This window comes from Carcharodon carcharias, chromosome 21 (genome assembly GCF_017639515.1).
Source record: "Carcharodon carcharias isolate sCarCar2 chromosome 21, sCarCar2.pri, whole genome shotgun sequence".
Taxonomy (NCBI): domain Eukaryota; kingdom Metazoa; phylum Chordata; class Chondrichthyes; order Lamniformes; family Lamnidae; genus Carcharodon; species Carcharodon carcharias.
The window spans coordinates 1,085,008-1,111,710 of NC_054487.1; the positions used below are offsets into that span (position 1 = coordinate 1,085,008).

Consider the following 26,703-nt stretch of genomic DNA (forward strand, 5'->3'; position numbering starts at 1 on the left):
CCATGATCTTGTTAAATGGCCGAGTAGGCTCGAGAGCAAATGGCCCACTCCTGCTCCTATTTCTTTCAATCGTGTTGCCTAAATTCAAATCTTTGCTTCCCCTGTCTATCGTTAGGGCCTTTTAATTATCTGCCTAAAATTTCAAGCTGTGCTTCTATCCAATCCAAGTGGACGTTCAGATTCTCATCGTCCGGCCAAGATAATTAAAACCATTTCCAAAAACACCAGCAAACAATCATGCCAGGATATTTATTTTGAAGCCTTTGAGTTGCAGCCCATCGGCATTTGAAGGTCTTTCTTTCTCCCAAATCATCCCAATGCCCCAGGAATCTGATGTGGGAGATTATGGCATTAATGGAAATAATTAGTTGATGAATTGCAGTTAAACCCCGTAACCTACACTCAAATACTTTCTGGGACTTATACCAGGCAAATTTACACTTAAAGATTAGGCATTTGATTTTTAGCAGTTAGGATTATTGATTATCTAAGTAAAGAATTTTACAATTATCGATTAATTTTCCACAACAGCAAAGCATGAGCTTCCCTAGGGTCCTCAGTTTGAATTCCATCTGACTCAGAACAGAAACGGGGAAAGTCTAGGAAGTGAATGCATTGGGAAGTTGTTTCATTACAATTTAGTCTCACAGTGTTGTGTTGCTAAGGGAAATAAATTCCAGAACAATACAGTTATGTTCGTGCAACGTTCGAGTTATATCACTCATAGCCACATGGGGTCGCTATTTCACTAGAACACGCTGGCGCAATCTGTTCAAGTGGAATTATCTGCTATCATATGTTTCAGCCCCATTTCCCATATTATATAATGTAAATTATGCTCATTTGACAGATAGTCAATAAGCAGGCTCCTCATCGCCATCTATACAAGTGTCCCATCATTGCCAGCACACGACCATCTGAATTGGCACCAGGTCTGCCGTGGTCCTCAAAGCTATTTGTCTTCCGGCTCCAGATTCCATAAACCCCGTTGTTTCGTTTTCAACGAGAAAAGGGAAACTTCCACATGAGCACAATCTACGCCCATTGCATCACCGAATATGTGTTCTAACACGTGGAACAGCCTTTAGTGGAAAGGCTGATAGGATCAAGTGCTATTCTGTATTGCCACCACATCTGAGCCAGCATTCTGAACCGGGCTTTATAATGTTAGACCGGGCCTGCCTCAGCTGATGGGCTAACCCGAGGAAATGACTGGATTGAAATGTTTTGTCATAAACCTATCCGTTTCAGCCACACATCTTCCTACATTGGCATTTTGCAACTGTGGCCAGTGAATAGTTCTGATGATGAAATGATTGCTTTTCCATTTTCGACGTCTCCTTACAACCTGCATTTTTCACCTTCGCCATGTTATGTGCGGGAGTTCTGACGGTCCAGATTGTGCATCATCAGGTGCTGTGTGCATTCATTTGCAGCACGATTAATTAGATCCACAATCTGTGCACAAATGGGTGACATACCCCATATTCTTCAGTCCATGGTTGAATAGTGCATGTAGAAGGCAATATGTATAAAGGCCTGATGTACATAAAACTTCACCATGTTACTGCAAGTGTAAGCTGAAAATAAAAATGTTTTACGTAATAAACAGAACAAATCAGTTCAGAATAAGTCCCTGCCACAAACGGTCAACTTTGGTGCTGGCCAATTAGTTAACTTTTAGGGAGAACAATCTATCAGAATTCTCAACGGCAACAAAGGGCTGAAATCTCAGTGGAAGAGGCAGGTTAAATTGTTCTCAAACTAATTTCAACAGAAGTGTTAACCAAAGGCCAGGGATAGCAATAGATGCGGGAAAGGGGGTACTTCAATAAGAGAAAGGGCGAGCAACTGCTTAAAGAATCCTGCAGGGGCATTGTGATGGGTGATAAGGGTAATCATTGATAGAGGCCATGCTGAATGGTTTCAGCCAGACCGATTGGTGGGTCGACAGAGAGCCAAAGAGTGCGAGTCTGTTGATGTGTGGTCAAACATGTTAACTGATTGTGGAAGGAAGTTCTGACTGAGATATGACAAAGAGATCTAACTCTCATCAATGGAATGGAAAAGTAAAACGGTTAGAAATAGAAAAAAAAGGTAATTTGTTCAATTGAAGTGGGAAGGAGAGAAAAGTGACTTATATTCATCAATGGATCATGGAAAGAGAGGGAGAGGGAATTGAATTGCTGAATTGAAGACTGGCAGAGAGGGGAAGGGAAGTAGGAATAACCGTCTTGAATTGAAGAGGGAAAGGCAGGAAAAGGAAGGTTTTTTGTTATTCATTCATGAGGTATGGGCCTCTCTGGTTAGGCCAGAATTTATTGCCTATTGCTGATTGCCCTTGCCAATGTGCTGGTGAGCTGCCTTCATGAATTGTTGCAGTCCATGGGGTGTAGGTACACCCAAAGAACTGTGAGGGATGGAATTCCAGGATTTTGACCCAGCCACACGAAGGAGCAACAATATATTTCCAAGTCAGGATGATGAGTTGCTTGAAGGGCAACTCCCAGTTGCTGGTGTCCCAATGTGTCCACTGTCCTTGTTTTATAGGTGGTAGCGGTTGTGGGTTTGGAAGGTTCTGTCTCAGGAGCCTTGGTGAATTCCTGCAGAGCATCTTGTAGCTGGTACACACTGCTGCCACATTGCATTGGTGGTGGAGAGAGTAAATGTTTGTGGATGTAGTGAAAATCAAGCGGCATTTCTGGCCTAGACGGTGTCAAGCCTCGTGAGTATTGTTGGAGCTACACTCATCCAGCAAGTGGGGACATTCCTAACCTGTACCTTGTAGGCGGTGAACAGGCTTTGGGGAGTCAGAAGATGAGTTACTCGCCGCAGGATTCATACCCTCTGACTTGCTCTTGTAGTCACACATTGTATATGGCTCGCCCAATTCAGTTTCTTGTTAAAGGTAACCCCAAGGTATTTGACATTGGGGAATTCAGCGATGGCAATGCATTGAACATCAAAGGGCAATGGTTAGATACTCAGCTGTCTGGATATTGTCCAGGTCTTGCTGCATTTGGTCATGGACTCCTTCAGTACCTGAGGAGTGGCGAATGGTGCTGAACATTGTGCAATCAGCGAACATCTCCACTTCTGACCTGAGGATGAAAGGAAGGTCATTGATGTACCAACAGAAGATGGTTGAATAGAAGAGGGAACGAAAAACAGATAATTAATTGGTAGCCCCAGAAATATTTTAAATCTGGAGAACACAGGGTTTTAAAAAATCATTTATATGCTACAAACAGTAAATCAATGCGTAAATAGAGTTTTTGCTACCTCTTGTAAAATTAAAAATGGGCCATTCACAGAAATATGCTTACAGTTTAAGTAGAAATGTTGGAAATGGTATGTTTTTGCAGAAAAAAGTTTTTTTTTGTTTTGTCGAACTGCATGCTTTGCAGAAGAATCTTTGCTCTTATCACCGTGTAGAATCCTGCATTTTTTTTCATTTTTACTAATGGGAAAGAAAAACATTGAATCAACAAATACTGAAGCAATCTGTGTTCCTCGTTGTAATATTTGCATTCATTGATCATTATGAATCTGTTTTGGTTGGTGGGGAATTTCTGGTTACTCTTTTGTCAATAAGCTCTCTGTTGTGGCCCTATTTCTGTGCTAATTTACATAAATATCCGGCTTGTTTTGCTGCGAGTTTACTGCCATCTGCTTATTTGTGTTGCCTCATATATATCTATTTTAGGAAAATCGCGGCTGCTCGCCATGAACACAAACAGATTCCAGCGTAATTATTGTTATAAGTGCCGTTCGGTGAATTGATTCAAGAAAGGGACTGGTGCCATTGAGTTGAGGTATTATTTCTTTTCAAATAATAGGTGAGCTACAGGTTGAGAGGAAAAACATGGTGCACATAACACCAGGAGAGGCAAATAGCAGCAGAGTTAAGAATAGTTGAGAAACAGGAGGAAACAGACTGGAGGTAAATTCCGAGATATTTTGAAATGTTTGGCATAGCACGTGTGCAAGTGCACGTAGTGATGAATGGAGTTTGACTGCAGACAAAATCGCCATGTGGGGTTCTGCTATGGTGGAAGGAATAGGGAACTGATTCAATACCGGCTTGGATTAAAAACTTAATAGCTATTTCCATTACGTATCAGCAATGATGGGGAATGGAATAAAGAAGCAATGTTGGGCAAATAAAATGTTAAAGCGCTGGGGGGCGGGGAGAGGTGGTGGCGGGTTGGGGGGGGGGACGGGAACGGTGGGGAACGATATCATTGCGTGCTCAAAGGTGGATTCCATTTGGTTAACGTTAAAGAGCAAAAGAGGAACTGCTATGCCAGGACGTATACTTCAGACCACCAAATTGTTGCAAGGAGATACAAGAGCAAAAACAGAAAATGCTGGAAAAACTCAGCAGCACTGAAGAAGAGCCATACGGACTCGAAACATTAACTCCTTCTCTCTCTCCACAGATTTTGCTAGACCTGCAGAGTTTTTCCAGTATTTACTGCTTTTGTTTCAGATTTCCAGCATCCACAGCATTTATGTGTATCTTAGATAAAGGAGGATATCTGTATGTTATTACTTTAAAAAAGAAGAAAAAAGTACAGAGTGTTGATAATGGGAACCTTCAATTATCCTAATTTAGACTGGGATATGATCTATACTACTGGCCAAGAGAAGGGGTAATATTTTGAATTGAATGCAAGCACGACTTTACAGAATCAGACTTTTAATGGCACAGAAGGAGGCCATTCGGCCCATTGTTTCCGTGCTGGCTCTCCAAGTGAGCCTTATGACCTAGTGTCATTGCCCTGCCATCCCCATACTCCTTCACATTGTTTCTATTCAAATAATCATCTAATATTCTCTTGAATACTTCTATTGAACCTGCCTTCACCAGACTTCCTGGCGGCACATTCCACATAATCAGTGTCTTTGTTCCCTCGCCCATTCAGTATGAAAACAGTGCTGGATCTGTGTCTGGGAATGAAGTGAGGCAACTGGAGCATATTTCAGTGGGTAAAGCTTTGTGAAAGAATGACCAAAATGTCAAGTTTAGAGAGATTATGGAAAGGGGACAAACTCAATAAAGTGCAAAACAAAGATAAACATTAATGAGTTCAGTGGGGATTTGACCCTGGCACGTTGGAGTGAAAACAAAAACTGGCAGCAAAAGGGTAATTGTGGAATTGGAGGACTTCAAAGCGAAGATGATTCTGGGAAATTGGAGGCACATTTTTGCGAGGTGGAAAACAAGGGAATTCAAAGGCAGAGTTTCGTAAATAAGTAGATATATAGAGGTTAAAATGAAATGAGGAAAAGGTAGTTTTTGACAACGTTCTTTTCATATCACAATAGAAAACCAAGCTGAATCAAAAAGAATGTAGGGGTAATCTGAAAACATGAATTTCAGGGCAGTGTGGCGGGGGTGAGAGGGAGTTGGTGTGAAGTTGTTAAAACGATTTCATGGCAACATTTAACAGCCCCACCAGAATCAGTGGAGTGAGGGTTGAAGCTTTGTCTCAGCTGCAAATCTTATACTTGAGAACAAATACAGTGAAAAGCTTTAGAAAGTTGATGTGACTTTTATTTGTGACTCAAAAACTTGGGTATTTTGTAAATGCTGCTCGGAGGTTTAGTGACCAGGATACAATCTACCTGCGTTTCCCTGAGCCAGTGCTCGGTGTATTGGGAGGTTTGGCCCGGGTTGATTTTCTGCTTTTCCCTGTCTCACTCACTGTGGAGCTGAGGAAGAGAGATTAATTGATGGCTTTGTTTGAATCCAATAATTTCCTAGATTTCTAATGGGTTCGATGAAGGTATTTAGTAGGCTCAAATCTTTTCTCATTATATGTGTTTGTGTGTTTGCTTTTTGTGTGGGTAACAGTAAATCTGGCACCATTTTGGGGATATTATTTTGCAGGCCAAGTACCCGGTGATAATGCGGAACATGTGATAATGAATACTGATGGAGGGAAAACAGTAACAGCTTTGCCGCTGGATGGTCTTGAATCACCAACCTTTCGATAAACAGGCAAACACTCTGACCAATTGCGCCACAGAGACTTATGAAAGGTCAGCCAACAAGGTATCCCTACCAGAGTGAATGTGAGTCAAATCTTGAGGTTGCCACTACCCAGATGACTATCACTCTCTATCAGTTTTATTCTTTCAAAATAAGGGATGGGACATTCATTATGGTTATATGGAAACAGTCCAATCTGATTCCTTCCTCAATGTGATTTTCTTTTTTCCTTCTTCAGTTCCCTGATTACACCAGGCAGCATCTTTGGATTGAGAGGCAAAATTAACAGTTCAGATGCAGTGCAGTTCTGATGAAAGGTTACAGGCCTGAAATGAAAACCATGTTTATCTCTCCACAGACGCTAACAGATTTCTTGAGAATTCCAGTATTTTCTGTTTTTATTTCAGATAGCCAGCACCTGCACTATTTTGTGTTTCTTTAACTCCTTACTGAAACATATGAGATGCTGAGGGGACTTGACAGGGTTAATATGGAGAGGATGTTGCCTCTTGTGGGAGAATCTAGAACTAGGGATTACAGTTTAAAAATAAAGGGTCACCGATTTAAAACGGAACTGAAGCAAAGTTCTTTTTCTCTCAGAGGGCCATGAGTTTTTGGAACTCCCTTCCTGAAAAGATTGTGGAAGCAAAGTCTTTGAATATTTTTAAAACAGAGGTGGATATATTCTTGGTAAGCAAGGGGGGGATAAATTATTGGGGGTAAGCATAAGATAGATTTTGGGTTACTTTCAGATCAGCCATGATCTTATTGAATGGCGGAGCAGGCTTGAGGGGCCGAATGGCCTACTCCTGCTCCTTGTTCTTATGGACGAACCCATTACCAGTAGATTTCGAGAACCATGTCTGAGCTGAAAACATATAGGTAAACTCAAACCGTAAACAGATCATTCACCAGCTGGAAATGGCAAGGGATTCACTCATCATCCCTTGTACTGACACAGCAACACAGTCTCACTGGTGCGAGGCCATTCAGATACTTCATGAGTGCAAAGGGCTTTATTCAGTTTGCCCACATGTTAAAACTCCAACTTGAAAAGTTCATAGAGTTTGATCCACAGTCAGGGCATTGCTACTGGCAAGAGGCATTTAATGTTCCATGTTTGGGAGTGAAAAAAAGGCACCTGCTCACCCCAACTGCTGAGACTCCACTGGGTTCAGGTCTAGCTGTGGGGCTTTGTTCTGCAGTTCATTACATACAGGAGAGAATTATATGGTGGAGACCAGACCAATCTGGTCACTGCATCGATTGATTCAATAATTTTATATCTTGTCCTCTTGGCATCGTATTCTGATTACAGGACATAGGTTTCTGTTGCACATTATCACCTTTGAATGACGGGTTGGTCACCCAGTATTCACTGCGGAGCAGAATGTGCCCTATCCCCATTAAAGCTTCCTGCACATGCGCATTACTCTGTGTGTGTGTGTGTGTGTGTGTGTGTGTGTGTGTGTGTGTGTGTTTGAAGCATGCGCATTGCGGTCTGTTTCATGAGCATGCGCAGTGCTGGTCTGTGACTGAAGCTGCTTATAGCGGGTGAGTGAATGTCGAGCGGAGCAAACTAACAGAGTTAGTGGGTGTGTGAGGAGGAATGGAGCCAGCGGTGTGGGCAGGGAGGCTTCATAATGACACAGTGCAGGCCGCAGACCCGAAATAACAAGGTACTGGTCTCGTGTTTACAGAGAACGGGCCCAAAAATTCTGGATTTCTCCTTTCGTCAGGCCCAGTGTAACGGCCGCCATCTTTATAGGGGGCAATATGCAGCAGGGCGCATGCGCGGTCATCCTGGTCCAGGCAGCAGGAGGAGAGAATGATGTGAATTTCTATCCTGGACTGACAGGATGGATTTTGGAAACTCCTTTTACAGGGGATTAGAAGGGGAGGATTTACACACAGCAAACTCAAACCAAGAGAATCCTTTCAGAATTTCTGTCATGGACTGACAGTGTATTCCATTTACAGGATTTTGGAAGAGGAGGGGAAACTCAAGCCAAACAGCACATCAACATCTGAAAGTCACTTGATTCCTCAGCTCCTTAATATCATCAGCCTTTGAATGTAAGCATTGAGTTCCAGGTCACTACCAGTCACTGTGTAAAAAATCTCTTTCTCACATCCCCCTTGTGGATCTTGCCTAAAATCTTAAATCTCTGTCCCTTAATCCTTTTATAATCAGCTAATGGGAAAAGATTTTATTTAACTACCCTATACATAACTTTCATAATCTTGTACATTTCTTTCAAATCTCCTCTCAATCTCCTTTACACCAAGTAGGAAAACCCCAGTTTCCCGAACCTAACCTTACAATTAAAATCCCTCACACCTCAAATTATTCTGGCAAATCTACTCTGCATCCCTCAAGGACCCTCACATCCTTCATAATGTGTGGTGATCACTGATTTGCACCGACACAGATGTTCTTGTGTCCATGTGTGTGACATCATCACACATCAACAATTACACTGTGACATCTTCACTTATTGACAATTACACGGTGACATCATCCCGCTCCCTGGGTATTTCCTCAACTGGGAGATTTTTCTTTGACTCTAGTGCTTCTGTTTTCTTTCTAGTCGCAGGCTCCAGCAGGAAAGTCTAAAGTTGGAATGAGTGAAATAGTTTCAGAGGTTAATATTTTTGAGTATTCATCTACAATTGAGACCTTTAGTGTTGTTCTCTGTTATCTGTGAGATTTCAATGGCTCTGGGGCTGGTGTTGCTCCTCCACTGTGGATCTGAATCCATGTCCACCTGTTGCTCTGTTTTACCTCTGCCATTCCTGATCACCTCTCTGCCACTGTCTAACTTCTCCTGCCTCTAATACCGGGTGTGTTTTAACTATGTTTAGTACTCTACTGTAACTTCTGCCAACTCTCTCTAAATGAGATGTCCACTGCTGCCCATCCCCTGACCATGTGCTGCTGGCTTCCCAGCTTTATCTTCCTACAGTATCTTTCAGAGTCAGAAATTGTTTTTCCTGTGCTATAGTCAATTTCTCTCCCACTCTGAGCTTATATTGACCATCACATACTGCCCCCGCGAAAAGTTAATTAATTAATTCTATTGTGTGATAGAATGCTCCAAGGTGTTTCACAGGAGTGTTAGAAAGCAACGTTTGACACTGAGCCACCTGAAGAGATGTCAGGGCAGATGAACAAAGGTCTATTAAAAGAGGTAGGTTTTAAGGAGTATCTTAAAGGAGAAAAGAGAAGTTGAGGTGTTTAGGGGGGAAATTCCAGAGCTTGTGGCCTTGGCAGCTGCTGGGAGAGACACCAAAGGTGGAGCAGTTAAAATCAGGAATGCTGATGAGGTCGGAATTAGAGAAGTGTAGATATCTTGGAGGATTGTGAGGCTGGAGGAGATCACAGAGATAGAGAAGGAAAGACCTTGCACGAATTTAAACTAAGGATGAGAAATTTAAAATCTAGGTTCCCCTTAACCAAGAGCCTTTGTAAGTCAGTGAGTACAGGAGTGATGGGTGAACAAGACTTGGTGCGAGTAAGCACAGTTCTGGATTACAGGGGTGCTGAATGTGGGAAGCCGGCTGGGTGTTGAGACTAGAGGGAACAAAGGAATGGATGACAGGCTTAGCAATTACATAAAGGGATATGGGGATAGTGTGGGGAAAAAGACATTGATCGGATTGAATGGTGGAGCAGGTTTGATGGGCTGAATAGCCTACTCCTATTCCTATGAACAGTCTGGTTCAGTCTCAGTCAGATCCCGGGAGAGGGATGGAGTTGGTGTCTAGGGAGTGGAGGTTTTAGCTGGGACTAAAGACAATGGCTTCAGTCTTCCCAGTAATTAAATGGAGGAACTTTCTGCTGATTTAGTACTGGATGTCAGACAAGTCAGGATGGTGTATGACTTGCAGGGGAACTTGGAGGTGATGGTGTGTCACATACACCTGCTACCCTGGTCCTTCCAAGGGTGGAGGTTGAGGTTTCTGGAAATTTTGTCAAAGTTTTTGTTGTGTTGTTGATATCCCTTCACCCCCTGCCTCTCCCATCTCTCTCTCTCCCTCTCCTCTCTTGTGGGCCAGAGTCTTGTGTAGGCCCGGACTGGGTGGCAGGTTCCCTCCCCTGAAGGACATTAGTGAACCAGTTGGGTTTTTATAACAATCCAGCAGTTTTCATGGTCACTTTTTCCTTGTGCCGGCCCCACAAATTCCCAGATTCATTCAGCTCAATTTCACAACCTGCCTTTGTGTTTTTGTGGGTTTTCTCTCACTCCCTTTATTCTGTTTTAAATCAATTTCACAGGGTATTAGAAGGGGAGGATTTACAGTCAGGAAACTGAAACCAAACATCACATCAGACTTTGATGGAGTCGCCCATTCTATCGTAACCTGAATATCATTGGATTTTGAACATGGAAGGAAAAAGCACTGTTCACAGTGGGGAGAAACCGAACACGTGTTCTGTGTATGGACGAGGCTTCAGTCGATCATCTGACCTGTCAAAACACAAGCACAGTCACAACCGGGAGAAACCGTGGAAATGTGGGGATTGTGGGAAGAGATTCAATTACCGTTCCCTGCTGGAAATTCATCGGCGCAGTCACACTGGAGAGAAGCCATTCACCTGTTCGAAGTGCTGGAAGGGATTCACTCGGTTGTCCCACCTGTTGACTCACAAGCGAGTTCACACTGGGGAGAGACCTTTCACCTGCTCTGAGTGTGGGAAGGGATTTACGGATTCACTCAACCTGCTGACACACCAGCGAGTTCACACTGAGGAGAGACCTTTTAAATGTCCAGACTGTGGGAAGTGCTGCATAAGTTCTGGGAATCTGATGTCCCATCAACGTCTTCACACTGACGAGAGACCGTTCAGGTGCTCACACTGTGGGATCGGGTTCAGATGGTCATCTCACCTCACTGAACACCAGCGCAGTCACACTGGGGAGAGTCCATTTACCTGCTCAGAATGTGGGAAGGAATTCACTCAGTCATCCCACCTGCTGGCACACCAGCGAGTTCACACTGGGGAGAGACCATTCACCTGTTCCGAGTGTGGGAAGGGATTCACCCAGTCATCCCAACTGCTGAGACACCAGCAGGTTCACAAGTAACTACAGTGATTGGATGTTGTTGTGAAATTCCATCCGGGACTAACCATGTTCATTTGGGGCTGTTTCTGCTGATGTTAATAAACTACAGCCCAGTTATAGGGGTTGATATTCTGGATAAAAGTCAAATAAATCAGCTTTGTGTTCAACTCACCATGTGTCAAGTCTTTTTAATATCTCAAACACAAGTTAGTTCCTTTTGAAGGGTTCTCCCTCTGCCCTCTTTCCTCACCTCCATCAACAAGTATGAGAAACTCATGGAGCTTCTTTGTCACTAAGATTGAGACAATCCGATCAGCTGCCTCTGCTGCTTCCCTCCCTTCCACTAACCCACCGGGATAAACTGTCTCTAAAGTTTCCTCTTGTCTGAGCCCTGAACCCACATCTTTCTCCAGTTTCTCTCCCATCTCCCCTCATTCTTTCTAAGCAAAAGATAGAGAGCTATTCCTATAATAGTCAATACATTTCTGAAGATTTTATAAGGTTAATTAGACAGTGATTTCTTACAGATCTCCCCACCTTGAAAAAGGAATATCCTGATTGACTTCTCACAACTGATTTCTGACTAACCTATTTCTAAGCTCCGAGCTTGTTTTCCTAATTTCTTGAAGACAAACTGTAGATAACATACTAAAGCTGCCAGAATGATCAGAATCAGCAACATAAACCCTTGAGCTGCCACCAAGAATAAATGTCAAAATGTGATAACTATCGACTTATCCCCACCTGCCGATCATCCCACACAATTCTACATTTTTACCATGTGGTAAATACAGCTGATTCAAACAAAAGTTCATGCACGGACTTTAAAGATTCTCCATCTCACTGTTCACCTGCATCCACCTTGTGGATATTTTCTAAATCCAGATTCTATTTCCCCCTTCACTTTAACTTTACTCCCTCTGATAGGTACCAGTGTGTTTAATTCAATGCTGATTGTTTTATAGTTAGTTTCACTATGGAGTGTGTGTTAATGTCTTGATGATTTAAAATGTCTCATTCAATTTTCCACAATAATCACTTCATGTTGTTCTGTTGTCGAGTAGCTGAGCATGTCTGGGACCTGTTCTTCTGTGCAGGGTCACCATGCATTTCCACATGTTAATTACACCACATGGAACATATCACATCTGCACACTCACACCGTATCCCCATACCATGCTGCATATGCCAACCTACGCAAGTTACTCTTGGTCTTTCAGGTGATCTTATCAAAATATCAATGGGGTGTCTGCCTGAAGATCTTTGCTGATCTACCCCTGCATGGTTCTGGAGTCTCGGACAGTGGCCAGACTATCAAATTCAGTTTCTTTTAAAATACAGAGACAAGGACACAAACATCACCAAGAGAAATCTCTGTTTACTGGTCTCATCTACACTTCCCTGACTTTCACTAGAATGTACATGTACAGTAGATTGAACTATTCCATTGAACTATACCCAAGTGAATTATTCCATTTCCCAATCGATGGTGTGATTTTCTCTATCTTTTATTCTAAATATGTCATTCCATGAATTACCATTCTATCTCATTCAGGAAAACTCAAGGAACTATACTGTCCCACTTAATACTCTCATATTATGGTGTTTGTAGATCAGAGACACAAGTTCAGATACTTGCAATCAGATTGCAGATCACTCCCATATCTCCTGTTCTCAGACACTTTGTCTTGAACAATAACAAATGGGATGAAGCCAAATCGTTAAAAATCAAAGCCTTTAGTTTAAATTGTCACCGGGCTGTCAGTGGAAAGGGTTAACTTCTCAGCTTGTTAGCAAAGGGGCTGGAGAAACATTCTCAAATGTGCACACTTGTGTCAACTTTATGTAACTTCATTTTCAGATCAAGAATGAACCAAAACCCATTTCAATCTTTATTTTTCCAATTGTCTTGATATTTTTCTCAGCTTTTCACAAATGTTTTTTTTTTCTTCTTCCTTCAGGCACCTTTCCAAATAAAACTGAAGAAAAATAAAACAAAAAGTTCACTTTCACAGGCAAAAGGATCTTCAACCTTCTGAGACTGAAAAGAGTTAAAGAGGGTGGAGCTTCTCACAGCTTGTGAGCTCCGGAACAGAACCTCAAGGCTGAAGCATATCTTTAGGGAATCCAACTTTTCAATGTCTTTTACAATTGTACAAGTTCATTGTGATTCATACTTAAAGGTTTACTTTCACTCAGTCATTATAACCTTTCACATTTCTCAGCACAGAAGCTGGCAGCATTTTAGAATCAATCCCAATTGTAAACTTCTCTTGTAGCTGGTGTATGGAGAAGATCATGTCCACTGTAGATCTGCCAGCACAGAAACCGCACTGTGCTTCTGGATACACTCGGTCTGCAAGTAGATGGAGGCCTGACCCTAGTGAAGGATGTCCCTGTGATGCTGACGAGTGAGATGTCCCTGTAGTTGTTGCAATCTCCTCTGTCACCTTTCTTTTTGTATAATGTGATCATTCTTCAATCACACACGTGTCGTGTGGAAAGGATCCTACATCCCAACAGAGAAGGAGGTGGTCATGAAGCTGTGATATTAGATGGGACTTTCTGGGCTTGAGCAATTCAGCTGGAATTCCATCCTTGCTGGGTGTCTTTCTGCTTGCTAAACAATTAATGGCCTTTTTGAGTTCAAATGATGAGGGTCCTCATCCAATTCAAACCATGACAGGAAGCTGCAGGGACTGGGAAGAGTCTGTCTCATGAGAGTACAGCTCATAGTTCAGTTCAACCCAGCAAGACATCTGTTTACTTCTGTCAGTGAGAACTTCACCATCTGCTGATTTCAGGGGGTAACTTTGGTGATGGTCAGACCAAGCGCCCACCTGATCCCATCATACACAGCACGCAGATTTCCATTGTCACAGGCAGTTTGGATTTCTTGACATGGGCGATCCAGTGTTTATTTACACAGTATCTCCCTGTCTTTTACACAACTGTCTCAGCTACTTTCAAGTTACACTGTGCTCTAGCTGTTGGGTTTGTGTTGTAATCGGGTAGGCTTTGCTTTTTGCTTCAATGACAGATTCATCTCTGCTGAGTAGGTCTCAAACCAGTTTTTGTTGTGGTTCCACCTTTCCCAAATGTTGCTGTTGCTGTGTCAGAAATGATTGAACTCAGCCACTTCCAAGATACATCAATATCAACATTGACTGATGAAGCATTCATTGATGAGCCTATAAAATACTTCATTATTTTGTTTATCTTCCTTGATAATTTAATTACATAACAGAGGTGTCACTGTGAGTAATGTGCAAGTGAGTCAGAATTGTCAGCAAGGATTAATCAGCACTTTCTAATTGAAGATGTTAATCAGTGGAACCTCTCAGACACTGAATTGTAGAGTTCGTACCAAAGATCAATTTAGGATTGAAGTAATAGTTCCTAATTTTGCTGTAATTTAGTTCCGGTTGAGAGCTCTTGAATTAAGGGGTAGGATCACAGATGGTGCTTTTAAAAAGGGGCACTGCAGTCCAGAAAATCAGTGACAGCTCCAGAATATTAAACTCCAGCCAGTTAAACAGCTGTTAACATCAGCAGGAACAAACCTAATTATTGTCAGACTATCAATCCTGGACGTGATTAACACCAGCAGTAACCGCAGAATCCAACCCTGCAGTCATTTATGAATTTACAGGTGAGTCTGCAGGTTGGAGGACCTTATGAATCCCTTTCCACACACAGAGCAGGTGAATGGTCTCTCCTCAATGTGAATTCGCTGGAGTACAGTCAGCTTAGATGACTGTCTGAAACTTTCCACAGATATTTCAGCTGAATGGGCTCTTCTCAGTGTGAATTCGCTGGTGTGACTGAAGGCTGGATAACCGAGCAAATCCCTTCCCACACACGGAGCAGGTGAACGGTCTCTCCCCAGTGTGAATTCGCTGGTGTCTCACCAGATCAAATGACTGAGCAATTTTTTTCCCACACACAGAGCAGGTGAACGGCCTCTCCCCAGTGTGAGTGCGCTGGTGTACAGTGAGGGCAGAAGAATGTCTGAATCTCTTTCCACAGGAAGTGCAGCTGAACGGCTTCTCCTCAGTGTGAATTCGCTGGTGTTCAATGAGGACAGATGACTGTCTGAAACTCTTTCCACAGGTACTGCACCTGAATGGACTCTCCTCAGTATGAATTCGTTGGTGTAACTGGAGGCTGAATAATCGAGCAAATCCCTTCCCACAAACAGAGCAGGTGAATGGTCTCTCCCCAGTGTGAAGCCGCTGGTGTCTAACCAGGTCAAATGACTGAGTGAATCCCTTCCCACACACAGAACAGATGAACGGTCTCTCCCCAGTGTGAGTACGTTGGTGTACAGCGAGTGTGGATGAATGCCCGAAACTCTTTGCACAAGAGGTGCAGCTGAAAGGCTTCTCCTCAGTATGAATTTGCTGATGTGACCAAAGACTGGATGACCGAGTGAAACCTTCCCCACACACAGAGCAGGTGAACGGCTTTTCCCCAGTGTGAATGCGCTGGTGATTCAGCAGGATGGCTGACTGAGTGAATCCCTTCCCACACATGGAGCAGTTGAACGGTCGCTCCCCAGTGTGAACTCGCTGGTGTGTAGTGAGGGTGGATGAATACCTGAACCTCTTCCCACAGTAAGTGCAGCTGAAGGGCCTCTCCTCAGTGTGAATTCTCTGGTGTAACATCAGGGAGGTTTTCTGAGTGAATCCCTTCCCACACTTGGAGCAGGTGAATGGCATCTCCCCCGTGTGACTGCGTCGATGGTATTCCAGCTGGGATGGATAAATGAATCCTTTACCACAGTCCTCACATTTCCAACGTTTTTCCATGGTGCCAATGTCTTTGTGTTTCTACATTGAGCCGATCAATTGGAACCTTGTCCACACACAGAACAGATGACAGTTTCTCTCTGCTGTGAATGGCGTGATGTTTGTCCAGGCTGTGTAACTGGTTAAAGCTCCTTCCACAGTCAGTGCGCTGAAACACTCTCACTCAGTTATCTGTGTCCTGATACTTGTCCAGTCACATTTATATTTCAATTATTTTATTGGAGACAAAACAGACGAACATTTTCCCTTCCAGCTTCAAAGGTCGATGGTATTCAGGTTCTGGAAAACCAATTAACTCAGCCAAGATGTCTAGTTTCAGTGCACATCTCCAAATCCTTCCTTTCTAAGACCTGTAAACAGAGGTTGCAAAAGTAATCACTGTAAGTACAGCATAGGAATTCAGAGCAGACAATTCTTGTTTTCATTTTCTCGTTTCCCAAAGCTGCTAATCCCCGGCCCAAACACTCTCCAATTTCCTGTGCTAAATTCCAAACCCATCATACCATCTCCCCCATATATTTCCTCCACTCCCAGTTTTCTCCCTCCATCTGCTCTGGTTCAGTTCAGTTCTCAAACCCCTGTGTGCAGAGTGAGAATAAAATCAATGAATGAATCACTTTTCTCCTGGTCACTGGGACCCTGAAGCCCCGCCTACTCTCGTTTCACCAGGATAGCCGGGCATGCGCAAAGCTCGCTGCTGAAGCAAGATGGTGGCCATTAACCTGGGCCTGTTCGTGGTGAAAAGCCCCAGAGCTGCAGGTTCTTATTGGGAGTTTCCTGCCTCCAGCAGGTATTTCTGAATCCTCCCCACCCACATCCTAGGGTTTCTGCACTGCTCTTGCTCCAGCTCAAAATGACTGGGGAGTGATTGACGGCATCTCTGGCTCCAGCTCCGGCCTCCCCGGCTGCACTGGAGAGGTGCAAAGTGGATTCACCAGATGTAACCTGGGCTGGAGAGTTTCAGCTATGAAGAGAGACTGGATAGGCTGGGGTTGTTTTACTTAGAGCAGAGAAGGTTGAGGGGGACCTGATAGAGGTATAGAAAATTATGAGGGGCATAAATAGGGTGGAAGTGAAGAAGCATTTCCCCTTAGCAGGGCTGTCAATAACCAAGGATCATCGATTTAAGGTAAGGGGCAGGAGGTTTAGAGGGCATTTGAGGGTTTTTTTTCACCAAGAGGGTGATTGGAGTCTGGAGTCTGGAACTCACTGCCTGAGGGGGTGGTGGAGGCAACAACATTTAAGAAGATTTAGATGAACACCTGAAACGCCACAGTTTACAGGGTTAGGGGCCAAGTGCTGGAAAATGGGATGAGAATAGACAGGTGCTCCATGGCCGGCACAGACACGATGGGCCGAAGGGCCTGTTTCTCTCTGTGACTCTGACCAATAAGAAGGGGGAGGGTCTGGAGGACCGAGCGGCAGCAGCTGGTCCTCCAGCCAATCGGAGTGAATGAGGGGCGGGGCTGAGCCCTCCGTAGCTGCGCATGCGCTCCTCCGCACACAGACCCCTATAAAGATGGCGGTGGTTGACAACCCCCACCACCCCACACGGTCTTGTCAGCGTGAAAACCCCGAGCAGCTGCCGCCGGTTCAAACCCGGACCCGGGATCTTCTTACTGGGGGTTTGGGGTCTCCACCGGGTGTTTGTGAACCCTCCTGTCTAACCCAGCCGCCGGCTCCATCCCTCCCCGCTCACCCGATAAACAGCCGCTGCCCCGCTCGGTGTGACCGCGGGACCGGGAGTTTCCTTTGGGGCTTGAGGCCTCCACTGGGTGTTTGTGAATCTTCCCCACCCGCTCGGCCGCCTCTATTCCTCCTATAATCGGCCGTTTCTCTCCGGTTGTGGAGCAGATATAACCGCATCCCCGCAGTTTCTCATCCAGACTGCGCATGCGCCAACGTGTCCTGCGCATGCTCTCTTCTCAACCCACCATTGCGCCTGCGCGGGGGCCCTTGCGGAGAACACAGGGCACATTCTACACCGCAGCGAATGCTGGGTAGGAACCCCGCCATGGAGTAGGCGAAATCTTAACTGGATAATTATGTTTTCAACCCCGATTACAATTGGAGCCATGGAGATGATATACAGAATTATTAAATAATTTGTTCCAGCAACCAATGTGCCTAAAACCTCGACCAGAGTTCTGTTCTGGGAGTAACCAACAACAGAACAAACCCCAACAGTTGGATGTGAACCCATTAGAGTCTCAGTAGCTGAAGTGAACGTGTGATTTAAAAAATATAATTGTACATATTGGCCCAATGGCTTCATTGTCTTCGGATCACAAAACATAATTTTCTATTTAACCACGTGAACTTTCATTGGTGGTGCTCCTACTCAGCCTTTGCTGCGGGGTAGAATATGCCTTATCCTCACTGCAAGATTTGCCCTTGCAGACAGAGTATCGGTCTCTGCCTGGAGCATGCGCATTGCAGGGTGTAACTTGAGCTGAGCAACAGAATTTCGACGTGAGTGAATGTAGCCGGTGGGTGGAGAGGAATGAAGGGGCTGAGTGACAAGAGAGCAATGGGGAGGCTAAGTGAGTGGGGAGGGCGAAAGGTGGCCGAGTGCTTGGGGTGGACTGGAGGGGCCGAGTGGTGGAGAGGAATGGCGGTGGCTGCGTGGATGATGAGGCATCATGAACACCCAGTGGAGTCCTCAAACTCTCAATAAGAAACTCCCAATCCCGGGGTTGCACCAAGTGGTGCGACGGATGTTTATTTGGGTGAGAAACTGTCCAGGAAGCAGGAAGGGATGGAGCCAGCGGCTGGGTTAGATAGAGTGTGTGGGGGAGGCAGATTCATTCGTGGATTTCAAAAGAAAATTGGACCAAAACCTGCAGCATGTCCAGGGAAAGGGCAGAGGAATGGGAACAGGCAAGTTAGTTTCTCGAAGAATAATAGGTCTCCCATTTCAGACGATGATGAAGAGTTTTTTTTTTAATTTTCTTAGGGGGTTGTTAGTGTGAGAAGTGTTACCCAGGAAACATTGGAGGCTGGGTCATTGAATTTATTCAAGGCAGAATTAAACAGATTTTTGATAGACAAGCGAGTCAAGGACTATGGGGGCAGGGGACGGAACAGACAGACAGGAAAGTGGAGCTGAGACCACAAGATCAGCCATGATCTTATTGAATGGCGGAGCAGGATCAAAGAACTGAAAGGCCGATGTTCCTCTGACCAGGGCTGAATGGCCTCAAGATGTGGTGTTGTCTTGGCTCTGATTTTTTGGAACTGTGACGGGCTCGAGCAACAAAATGGTCTATTCCTGCTGCTACTTGTTATGTTCTTATTCAGCACCAGTACCACTCAAGGCAATGGTTACTATCATATTGCCAGCAGTAGCATGTTTGAGTGGCCGATTTAGGCTGCAGCTTCTATTGAGTCATGGATTTGAATCTCATCACTGCCAAAGTTTCAGTTGGTTCGTCCTTTCAGATGTTTCATCAAATTCCTTAGCATAGGCTCAGGTAATTTGATGTATGATGTGATTCGTCTTGGTAGGAGTTACAAGGGAGGCTGTAGGAATTGCAGGGTGACTGCGAATAGGCAGGACTGAATGCTCTCACTCTCTGCTGTAACCATTCCATGATTTTACATGAACAACATTTACACCAGTTTAAGGGCTCCAGTCATGGCTGAATGATTAAGGCGATGGATTTTAACTCCACTGGGATCTACCAACACAGATTCGCGTCCTGCCGATTGCACTGCTTAGTGTTCCTTCCTTTTGGTGCCTCCAGAATGAATTATTGGCTAAAAGAAGTCAGAACCTTCTAAACACTCCCATCTGTTTATCCTTTATCACTTCTGTGTTCCCTCTTTTCTGTCAATCCATAAGCATTCGCAGAATTTGCAGTCAGAAATGGAACAGAGCTGAGCTATTTATTGGCATCCTTGCTTTCTGAGAGTTTGCCAGTCCTCAGCGACAAACCCTAGCCCGCTGTCACTCTCGGTGTATCTGTCTGTGTCTGTTCATGTGTGTGTGTCAATGTGGTTCAGTACCCCGAGGGGTGAACACATTTTTACCATTGCAAATTTTACTCACTTGCATCATATATCTTCATGGTAAATGGTACAAAGAATAATAACAGGTTTAAAAGTTGCAAGAGGGGATTGACACTTTCTGTATTTATTTAAGTGGAGACTGCTTATTGATTCAGTGTCCATTTGTGACACAACAGAGGAAGATTGAAATTTTCACTAAGCAACATTTGAACAGACAATGCATTCACTCGGTGTGATGGTGTGTTCCAGTTCAGTATATGCAATCAGAGAATCAATTTCTATTCGTTGCTTTGAACCCAAACTTTCTAATAGGATGGATGTTATGCACATGCTTCCTCTATTTTCTCGCTTTATTTGAAATAAATAATCATAAATCCATTTGTGTGGGAACTTAATAAATAACAGCAGAACTGGCAAAGTTAGGACAAGATTTCCTTGTAGACAAAGGGTACAAAGCAGAACCATGTCAGTGATATAAGTAGATGCAGGAAGAGAGGGAGTCTAAGTTGTCTTAAACTATTAAACCTTCAGTTGGAAGCTAATTTCATTCAAAAAGTATGCTATAGAAACACCCTAATGGGTCAGATTCGGTGCTTTCACCGCCTGGGTTCCATTTGCTGTATCGATGTTGTGCAAAATGTCATAACTAGGACCCAACTTATGGTTTGGAAAAAAATCATATTAAAATTGAAACCTTCACTCTGTTTCTCCCTTCACATTTGCTGTCAGACCTGCTGAGAACTTCCAGCACTTTCAGTTTTTATTATAACATGAATTACTGTCTTTATCATACACAGGAGTACAAGCAATAGGAGCAGGAATAGACCACACAGCTCATCGAGCTTGTTCCATCATTCAATTCAATCATGGCTGATCTTGGACTTCAACTCCATTATCCTGCCCATTCCCCATATCCCGTAATTCCCCGAGAGAGCAAACATCTGTCCATCCCAGCCTTAAATGTATTAAATGATGGAGCATCCACAACCCTCTAGGTAGAGAATTCAAAGATTCACAACCCTTTACGTGAAGTAATTTCTCCTCACCTCAACCCTAAATTATCGGCCCTTTACCCTGAGACAGTGCCTCAGTGTTTTAGATTCCCTGACCAGTGGAAACAATCTCTGGTCCACCCAATCAAGCCCCCTCAGAATTTTGTAGGTTTCAATGAGATTGTCTTTCATTCTTCTAAACTCCAGAGAATAAAAGCCCAATTTATTTAGCCTCTCATCATAGGACAACCATCTCATTCCAGAGCCCAATTTAGTGAACCTTATCTGTTACGTCTCCACTGCCAGTATAGCCTTTTATAAAGGTGGAGATGAAAACAGCACACGGGATTCTAGATGCTGTCTTACCAAAACAGACTTCTTTATTCTTGCTTTATTACAATCGCCTTGCCATCGGCCTTCCTAATTGCTTGTTGCACCCACATGCTCACTTTGTCCGTTGCTTGCACAAGTCTCTTTGAGCATCAGCATTTACAAATTTCAAAAGCATGCTGCTGTTTTAATTTTTGCAAGTGAAACTACACACACACAGCTGCTCACATCATATTTCATGTGCCATCTTGTTGGCCACTCGCATAACCTTCTCACATTCTTTTAGAGTTCTCTCCTCAAAGGAGACATTGCCACCAAATTTCATACATTTTAGTTGCAGGCCCCAGTGAGAATTGGACTCACGACCCCTGGTTTACTAGACCAGTGCTCTAACCACTGAGCTATGGAGCCACATGCTATAAACAAATCATAGTAAGCTTCCTAGTGGAACGAGGAACAGGACAAAGTTCCACATCGATGATATTTGATAGACCTGGAAATGTCTGAGATGGAGAACAGATCATTAAAAGGTGAGACATGAAAACGGCAGAATTTGATGTGTTTTCAGTGATGAATGTCTGCCGTGGTTATGTGAGAGATTTTACTGCCGCCTGTTCACACTGACACAAATATCACTCCTGAACAATCAATCTCTTTGAAAACAGCGCGCCAGGCCGAATGGCCTCTTTCTTTGCTGGAACAGTCTTTCATGTTATTTTTTTCCCAGCATCATTTCCCAGTCATTCCGACATTTTATTACACGCTTGGCGGAATGTACTTTCTTACATTCTCGCTTTTGAAGTCAAGGCACTGAGCAATTTCAAAATTTTTCGTTAATTTCAGCACAGGATTTGGAACCAGACCAGTTGAATCACACTTTATTGGTGCCAATCCTGCACTGCAGCTCACCCCTTAAAAACAGTGGCTGTCATTGCCCAAAGATGTCATTTCTGATAAAATTCTGTAGGAGAAACTTATCTCTGGTGAAAGTATCCGAAAAAGGGCAAAGACGGTGAAGATAAAGCACGTTGCAAGAGTTATAAACAGTTTTACTCGTGACTTCGAGGTGAGGATTCGGCCCTTTCACCTCCATGGCCCGGACTCGATTCCCGGCCAGGCAATGAATGTTTATTGATTTGCTATAAACTGTTAAAACAGGCCTGATTTAATTATTGATTGAAAACCGAAACACACAACAGCTCCGCCCGAATCAGTGGAGTGAGAGTTGAAGTTTCACATCAGAGCTGCAAATGTCACAAGTGGAACAGCTTCGAGAAGAAATACAGTTCCTAATGTCCGAGGGATATCAGTTTGGACTATTTGTATTTACAATTTCATTCTCTCGATGTGTCCATTGCCTTAACCACTTGACCACAAGGACTCGGTGTCTGTTTAAATGTTGCTCAGTGAAAATTTCAATCGCCCTCCGCTATGTAACACTTAATAACTGAACAGTCTCCACTCAGAAATACAGAAAGAAAATTCCTCCTGAACCTTTTAAACCTGTTTTTATTTTCTCTCTACGATTTTAATATGAAGCCACAAAACTAAGGTGAATAAAGTGGGGATCGGTAAAAATGATGAACTGAAGCACATTGACACACACAGCGGAACACACACAGACAAATACACCGAGAGGGACAGAGGGCTAAGGAGAGACAAACAGCCAGAAAGAAAGGATGTCACCAAACCGGCTCAGTTAAGTTCCATTTCCATTTGCAGATTTTGCAAATCCTTGCAGATGAAAGTGCAGGAGTTTTTGTTTGATTCCATTTATCCAATAACTAATTCTGTTGGCACCTGGTTAAAATCGGGAATAACGAGAACCGCAGTCAGCAAACCAACATTGGGGAAACCCTGATGGATGTCAGTACCATCACCCTCAACAATTGTCTGCGACTAACAGCACTTCCTTAGGGAAAACATGTTCATATCAAATCAGAGATAACTATGAAGTAAGTCGTACGGCCAGTCGTGTCTGTGCTGACTCTCAGGAAGAGCAACAAAACCAATTCCACTCACACGCCTTTCTGCCACAGCAATTTCTATTTACATTGTTTCTCCTCGTTCACCCTGTCAAAATGAAGGACCACAACCCGCCCCAACCCCCACCCCCAGTTTTAAACTGGAGTTGTCTTTCACTCACCCAAATGGAATTCCTAATGTGCCCGAAAGTGGGAAGCAACTGAAAATTTGGGAGCGGTGGGATTTGAACACACTCCTCCAGAGACTGGAACCTGAATCCAGCTCTCCCATTTGTAGAGCAAATGGAATTAAATAGTAGATTTCAGCTCAGAAATAATGATGACTTGCTTGATCAGGGTAAGGTTCTTTTGTAATTTGATATGAAATCAATTGCATAAATAAATAAATTTGTATCAAAAACTGTATGAGGAATCCCAGTCCAACTCTTCATGTCATTGTGTCAGGGAAACTTTGTTAACTAAGGCAAACTGTGCATGGATTCTGCAGAAATTCCTTCTTCAAGCGAGAAATGGACAATGATTGAAAGGGGGAAAACTCAGGTTTAACTAAAGAGAGGAGGAATTTGAGACGAATTGGTTAGCTCTTTAAAAATAGCTGGCACAGATACGATGGGGTGAAGGGCTTCACGTTGTAGTAAAAACAGGAAATGCTGGAAAAACTCAACAGGTCTGACAACACCTGTGGAGAGAGAAGCAGAGTTAATGCTTCACGTCGGCATGACTCTGAAGAAGAGACATACTGACTCGGAATGTTAACTCAGCTTCTCTCTCCACAGACATTGCCAGACCTGCTGAGTTTTTCCCAGCACTTTCTGTTTTTATTTCAGATTTCCAACGTCTACAATATTTTGCTTCCATCTTAGGGCCTCTTACTGCGCTGTGCCATTTGAGGATGACATTGTTGATCAGTCTGTCTCCAGCATTCCTAATGAGAACAGCCGAATTCCATTTCTTCAAAACAAAGACCCAAAGTGCTGCTGCATGACGTCACCGTTTAACATTCCAGACAGCTCCATTGGGATCTTTACAGTGTAGGGTCTATAGGGGCAAGTGGGGTTATATTCGCTTCACAGATGATGGAGCTGCGGTTTGAAACCTGGCAAGAGCATTATTTAAGAGTTTATTTGAGTGTGAGTGAATGTTCAATAATTTACATTTGTTGTTTAAAATGAACATATGGGTTTGAACCCTGCCGCCTGAGTATTTATCATTTTAAATAGGAGAAAACCTACCCAAACACACCCCTATTTTCTTGTTCATTTGTCAGCATTCAGGAGGTGGCGTAGTGGCATTGTCACTGAGCTAGAAATCCAGAGATAAAAGCAAAATAATGTGGATGCAGGAAATCTGAAATAAAAACAGAAAATGCTGGAAAAATTCAGTATGTCTGGGAGCATCTCTGGAGAAAGAAACAGAGTTAAGGTTTCTATTCCGTATGACTCTTCTTCAGAGTTCTTTGTGCAGCACACAGGACCGAATGGCCTCTTTCTTTGCTATAACTTTCTATAATCATATGTTTCCCAACACCACGGTTACTTCTTTCACAGTCATTCTGCCATTTTATAATCCCTCTTGCGAGTGGAATCAAAGGTTAACAATGTGCACAAGACTGGATGGAGTCTGTGACTGTGGATAATCGGCACTGTGCACATTCCTGTAATCAGTATTTGGGAGAATCAGGAAGATGAGATCTCAGATTATCTTTACTATGTCATTTGCAAACTCATTCTTTCTAAAATCCTTGGGTCCCACATTCCCTGCTTTCTAGGGGAAGCTTGGCTTCATGAACTGACTGTCTGCATCAAGCAGCTAATTGACCTGGGAGCTGGACGGGCAGAGGGATCTGGAGGCGAGGCAGGGACAGAAGCAGAAAGAGATGCGACATGAAAGTGTTTAGAATGTGATGTGTCAGTTGCTTTCAGTGATGATTGTCTGCTGTGTGTTCCCTTGTCAGTTTCACAGGAGCGGTAGTGATGATGTTGGTGGGTTTTGGAAATTGAATTTTACCCATGAGCAGTTTGTGGGACTATTTCACCTCACTGTCAATTTCATGTTCCAGCTCACGGGAACCGTTGTTGTCATTGACTGAAGAATTCATTCCATCTAAAATGGAAACATGTTTAAAAGCAGCGTCGATAAACCAAACTGATAAAAGTGTCACAGCTTCCCTGGTGGTCTAGTGGTCAGGATTTGGCACCTTCACAGCCGTGGACCAGGTTTGATTCCCAGCCAGGGAATTCTGATTTTTGATCTTGTTAAGATGGGTATTAAATACTTTTTGATTGAAAAGATTTTGCAACTCCACCAGAATCTTTGGGGTGACAGTTGAAGTTTCGCCTCTGAGCTGGCAATATCACACTTGGAACAGGTCAGGAACAAAGATAAAGGCAGAGTGAATGAATGAATGAAAGGAGGACAAGAGAATGGCTGGATGCAAAGCACTGACCACAGAGATGGTGGAACGAGGCAAAATATGGGAGGGGGAAGGACAAATTTTGGTCCCTACTGTTTGCACTGCCAAAGACATCACTCCTGATGGGTCAATCACAACTCCTTTTTAAAAGCAGCACATCAGCTCATCGAGGCCGAATGACCTCTTTCTATGCTGTAACTTTCTGTAATTTAACGTTTCCCAACAGCACGGGTGCTTCTTTCACAGTCATTCTGCCATTTTATAACCCACTCTAGCGAGATGTACTTTCTAACCTTCCATTTGGCTCTTTGGAAACCAAAATATGGAGCAAATTCAGCGAGTTTTCTTGTCATTTCTAGCACGAGATTTGTCACGAGACTACTTGAAGGACACATTAATGTTGCCAATCCTTCACTGGAGCTCATCCTGTCCAACGAGCACTGTTATCATCAGCCTGTTAGGCACCTTCTTGCAATACATCTGCTGAACAATATAAGCTTATCACAGCTCTGCTTTCTTCACATTGAAATCCAGTGTGAAAGTATGAACAATTTCAAAGCTGAACAACGTACACAAGACTGGAAGGAGAGTGTAGCGGTGGATAATCGGCACTGTGCACATTCCTGTAATCAGTACCTGGGGGAATCAGGAATTCCTGGTGTCTCTTTGCCCTGTTATCTGTAAACTGATCACGTTGTGTTTTATCTTCACACGAACTGACTGCATTTGGTCAAGTAGCTCCTGGAAAAGCAGAGGGAGCTGGAGATGAGGCAGAGAGAGATGTGAAAGTGCTTTGAAATTTTTGTGCATCGAATGCTTTCAGTGGTGAATATCCAACATGTGCAAATCTCATAAGAACTGCAGTGATGAGGTTGGTGAATTATTTGTTTGAAAGAAGCTGCGCCCGACATCCGATGAACCCAAGGCCCTGGCATTACGAGCCTTCGCTCTACTGACTGAGCTAGACACAAAGTTAAAACCAGGAATAATGATAAGAGGGAAACCCCAATGGATATTGACTCCATCGCCTTAACCACTCGGCCACGATGACTGGCTCTATGCACAGGTTAGTGTCCTTGGTATAAAATCATAGG

The 26,703-nt window shown here is 43.6% G+C and overlaps 2 protein-coding genes and 1 non-coding gene across 5 annotated transcripts; 1 reads left to right on the plus strand and 2 right to left on the minus strand.

The window, feature by feature from the left end:
* The first annotated feature begins 7,513 nt into the window (after positions 1-7,513).
* Positions 7,514-11,231, plus strand: LOC121292949 (gastrula zinc finger protein XlCGF71.1-like). Of its 3 annotated transcripts, none has more exons than XM_041215458.1 (3): positions 7,514-7,552; positions 7,979-8,074; positions 10,278-11,231. In XM_041215458.1, the coding sequence occupies exon 3, from the start codon at positions 10,387-10,389 to the stop codon at positions 11,086-11,088; it is 702 nt and encodes a 233-aa protein (XP_041071392.1). In that variant the 5' UTR covers positions 7,514-7,552; positions 7,979-8,074; positions 10,278-10,386; the 3' UTR covers positions 11,089-11,231. The 3 variants fall into 3 exon arrangements, with proteins under 3 accessions (XP_041071392.1, XP_041071391.1, XP_041071390.1); XM_041215457.1 differs by having other exon boundaries at positions 7,536-7,677; XM_041215456.1 differs by lacking the exon at positions 7,979-8,074 and having other exon boundaries at positions 7,536-7,677.
* A 2,228-nt stretch (positions 11,232-13,459) lies between these two features.
* On the minus strand, positions 13,460-17,717 carry LOC121292942 (zinc finger protein 135-like). Its single transcript, XM_041215449.1, has 2 exons — positions 17,578-17,717; positions 13,460-16,228 (listed from the first exon to the last, which is right to left on the minus strand). Exon 2 carries the CDS (start codon positions 15,876-15,878, stop codon positions 14,850-14,852), a length of 1,029 nt encoding a protein of 342 aa, XP_041071383.1. The 5' UTR covers positions 15,879-16,228; positions 17,578-17,717; the 3' UTR covers positions 13,460-14,849.
* Positions 17,718-21,549: 3,832 nt separating this feature from the next.
* Positions 21,550-21,622, minus strand: trnat-agu. The gene has a single exon. It is a non-coding gene; the product is annotated as a tRNA-Thr (tRNA).
* Between the last annotated feature and the right edge of the window lie 5,081 nt (positions 21,623-26,703).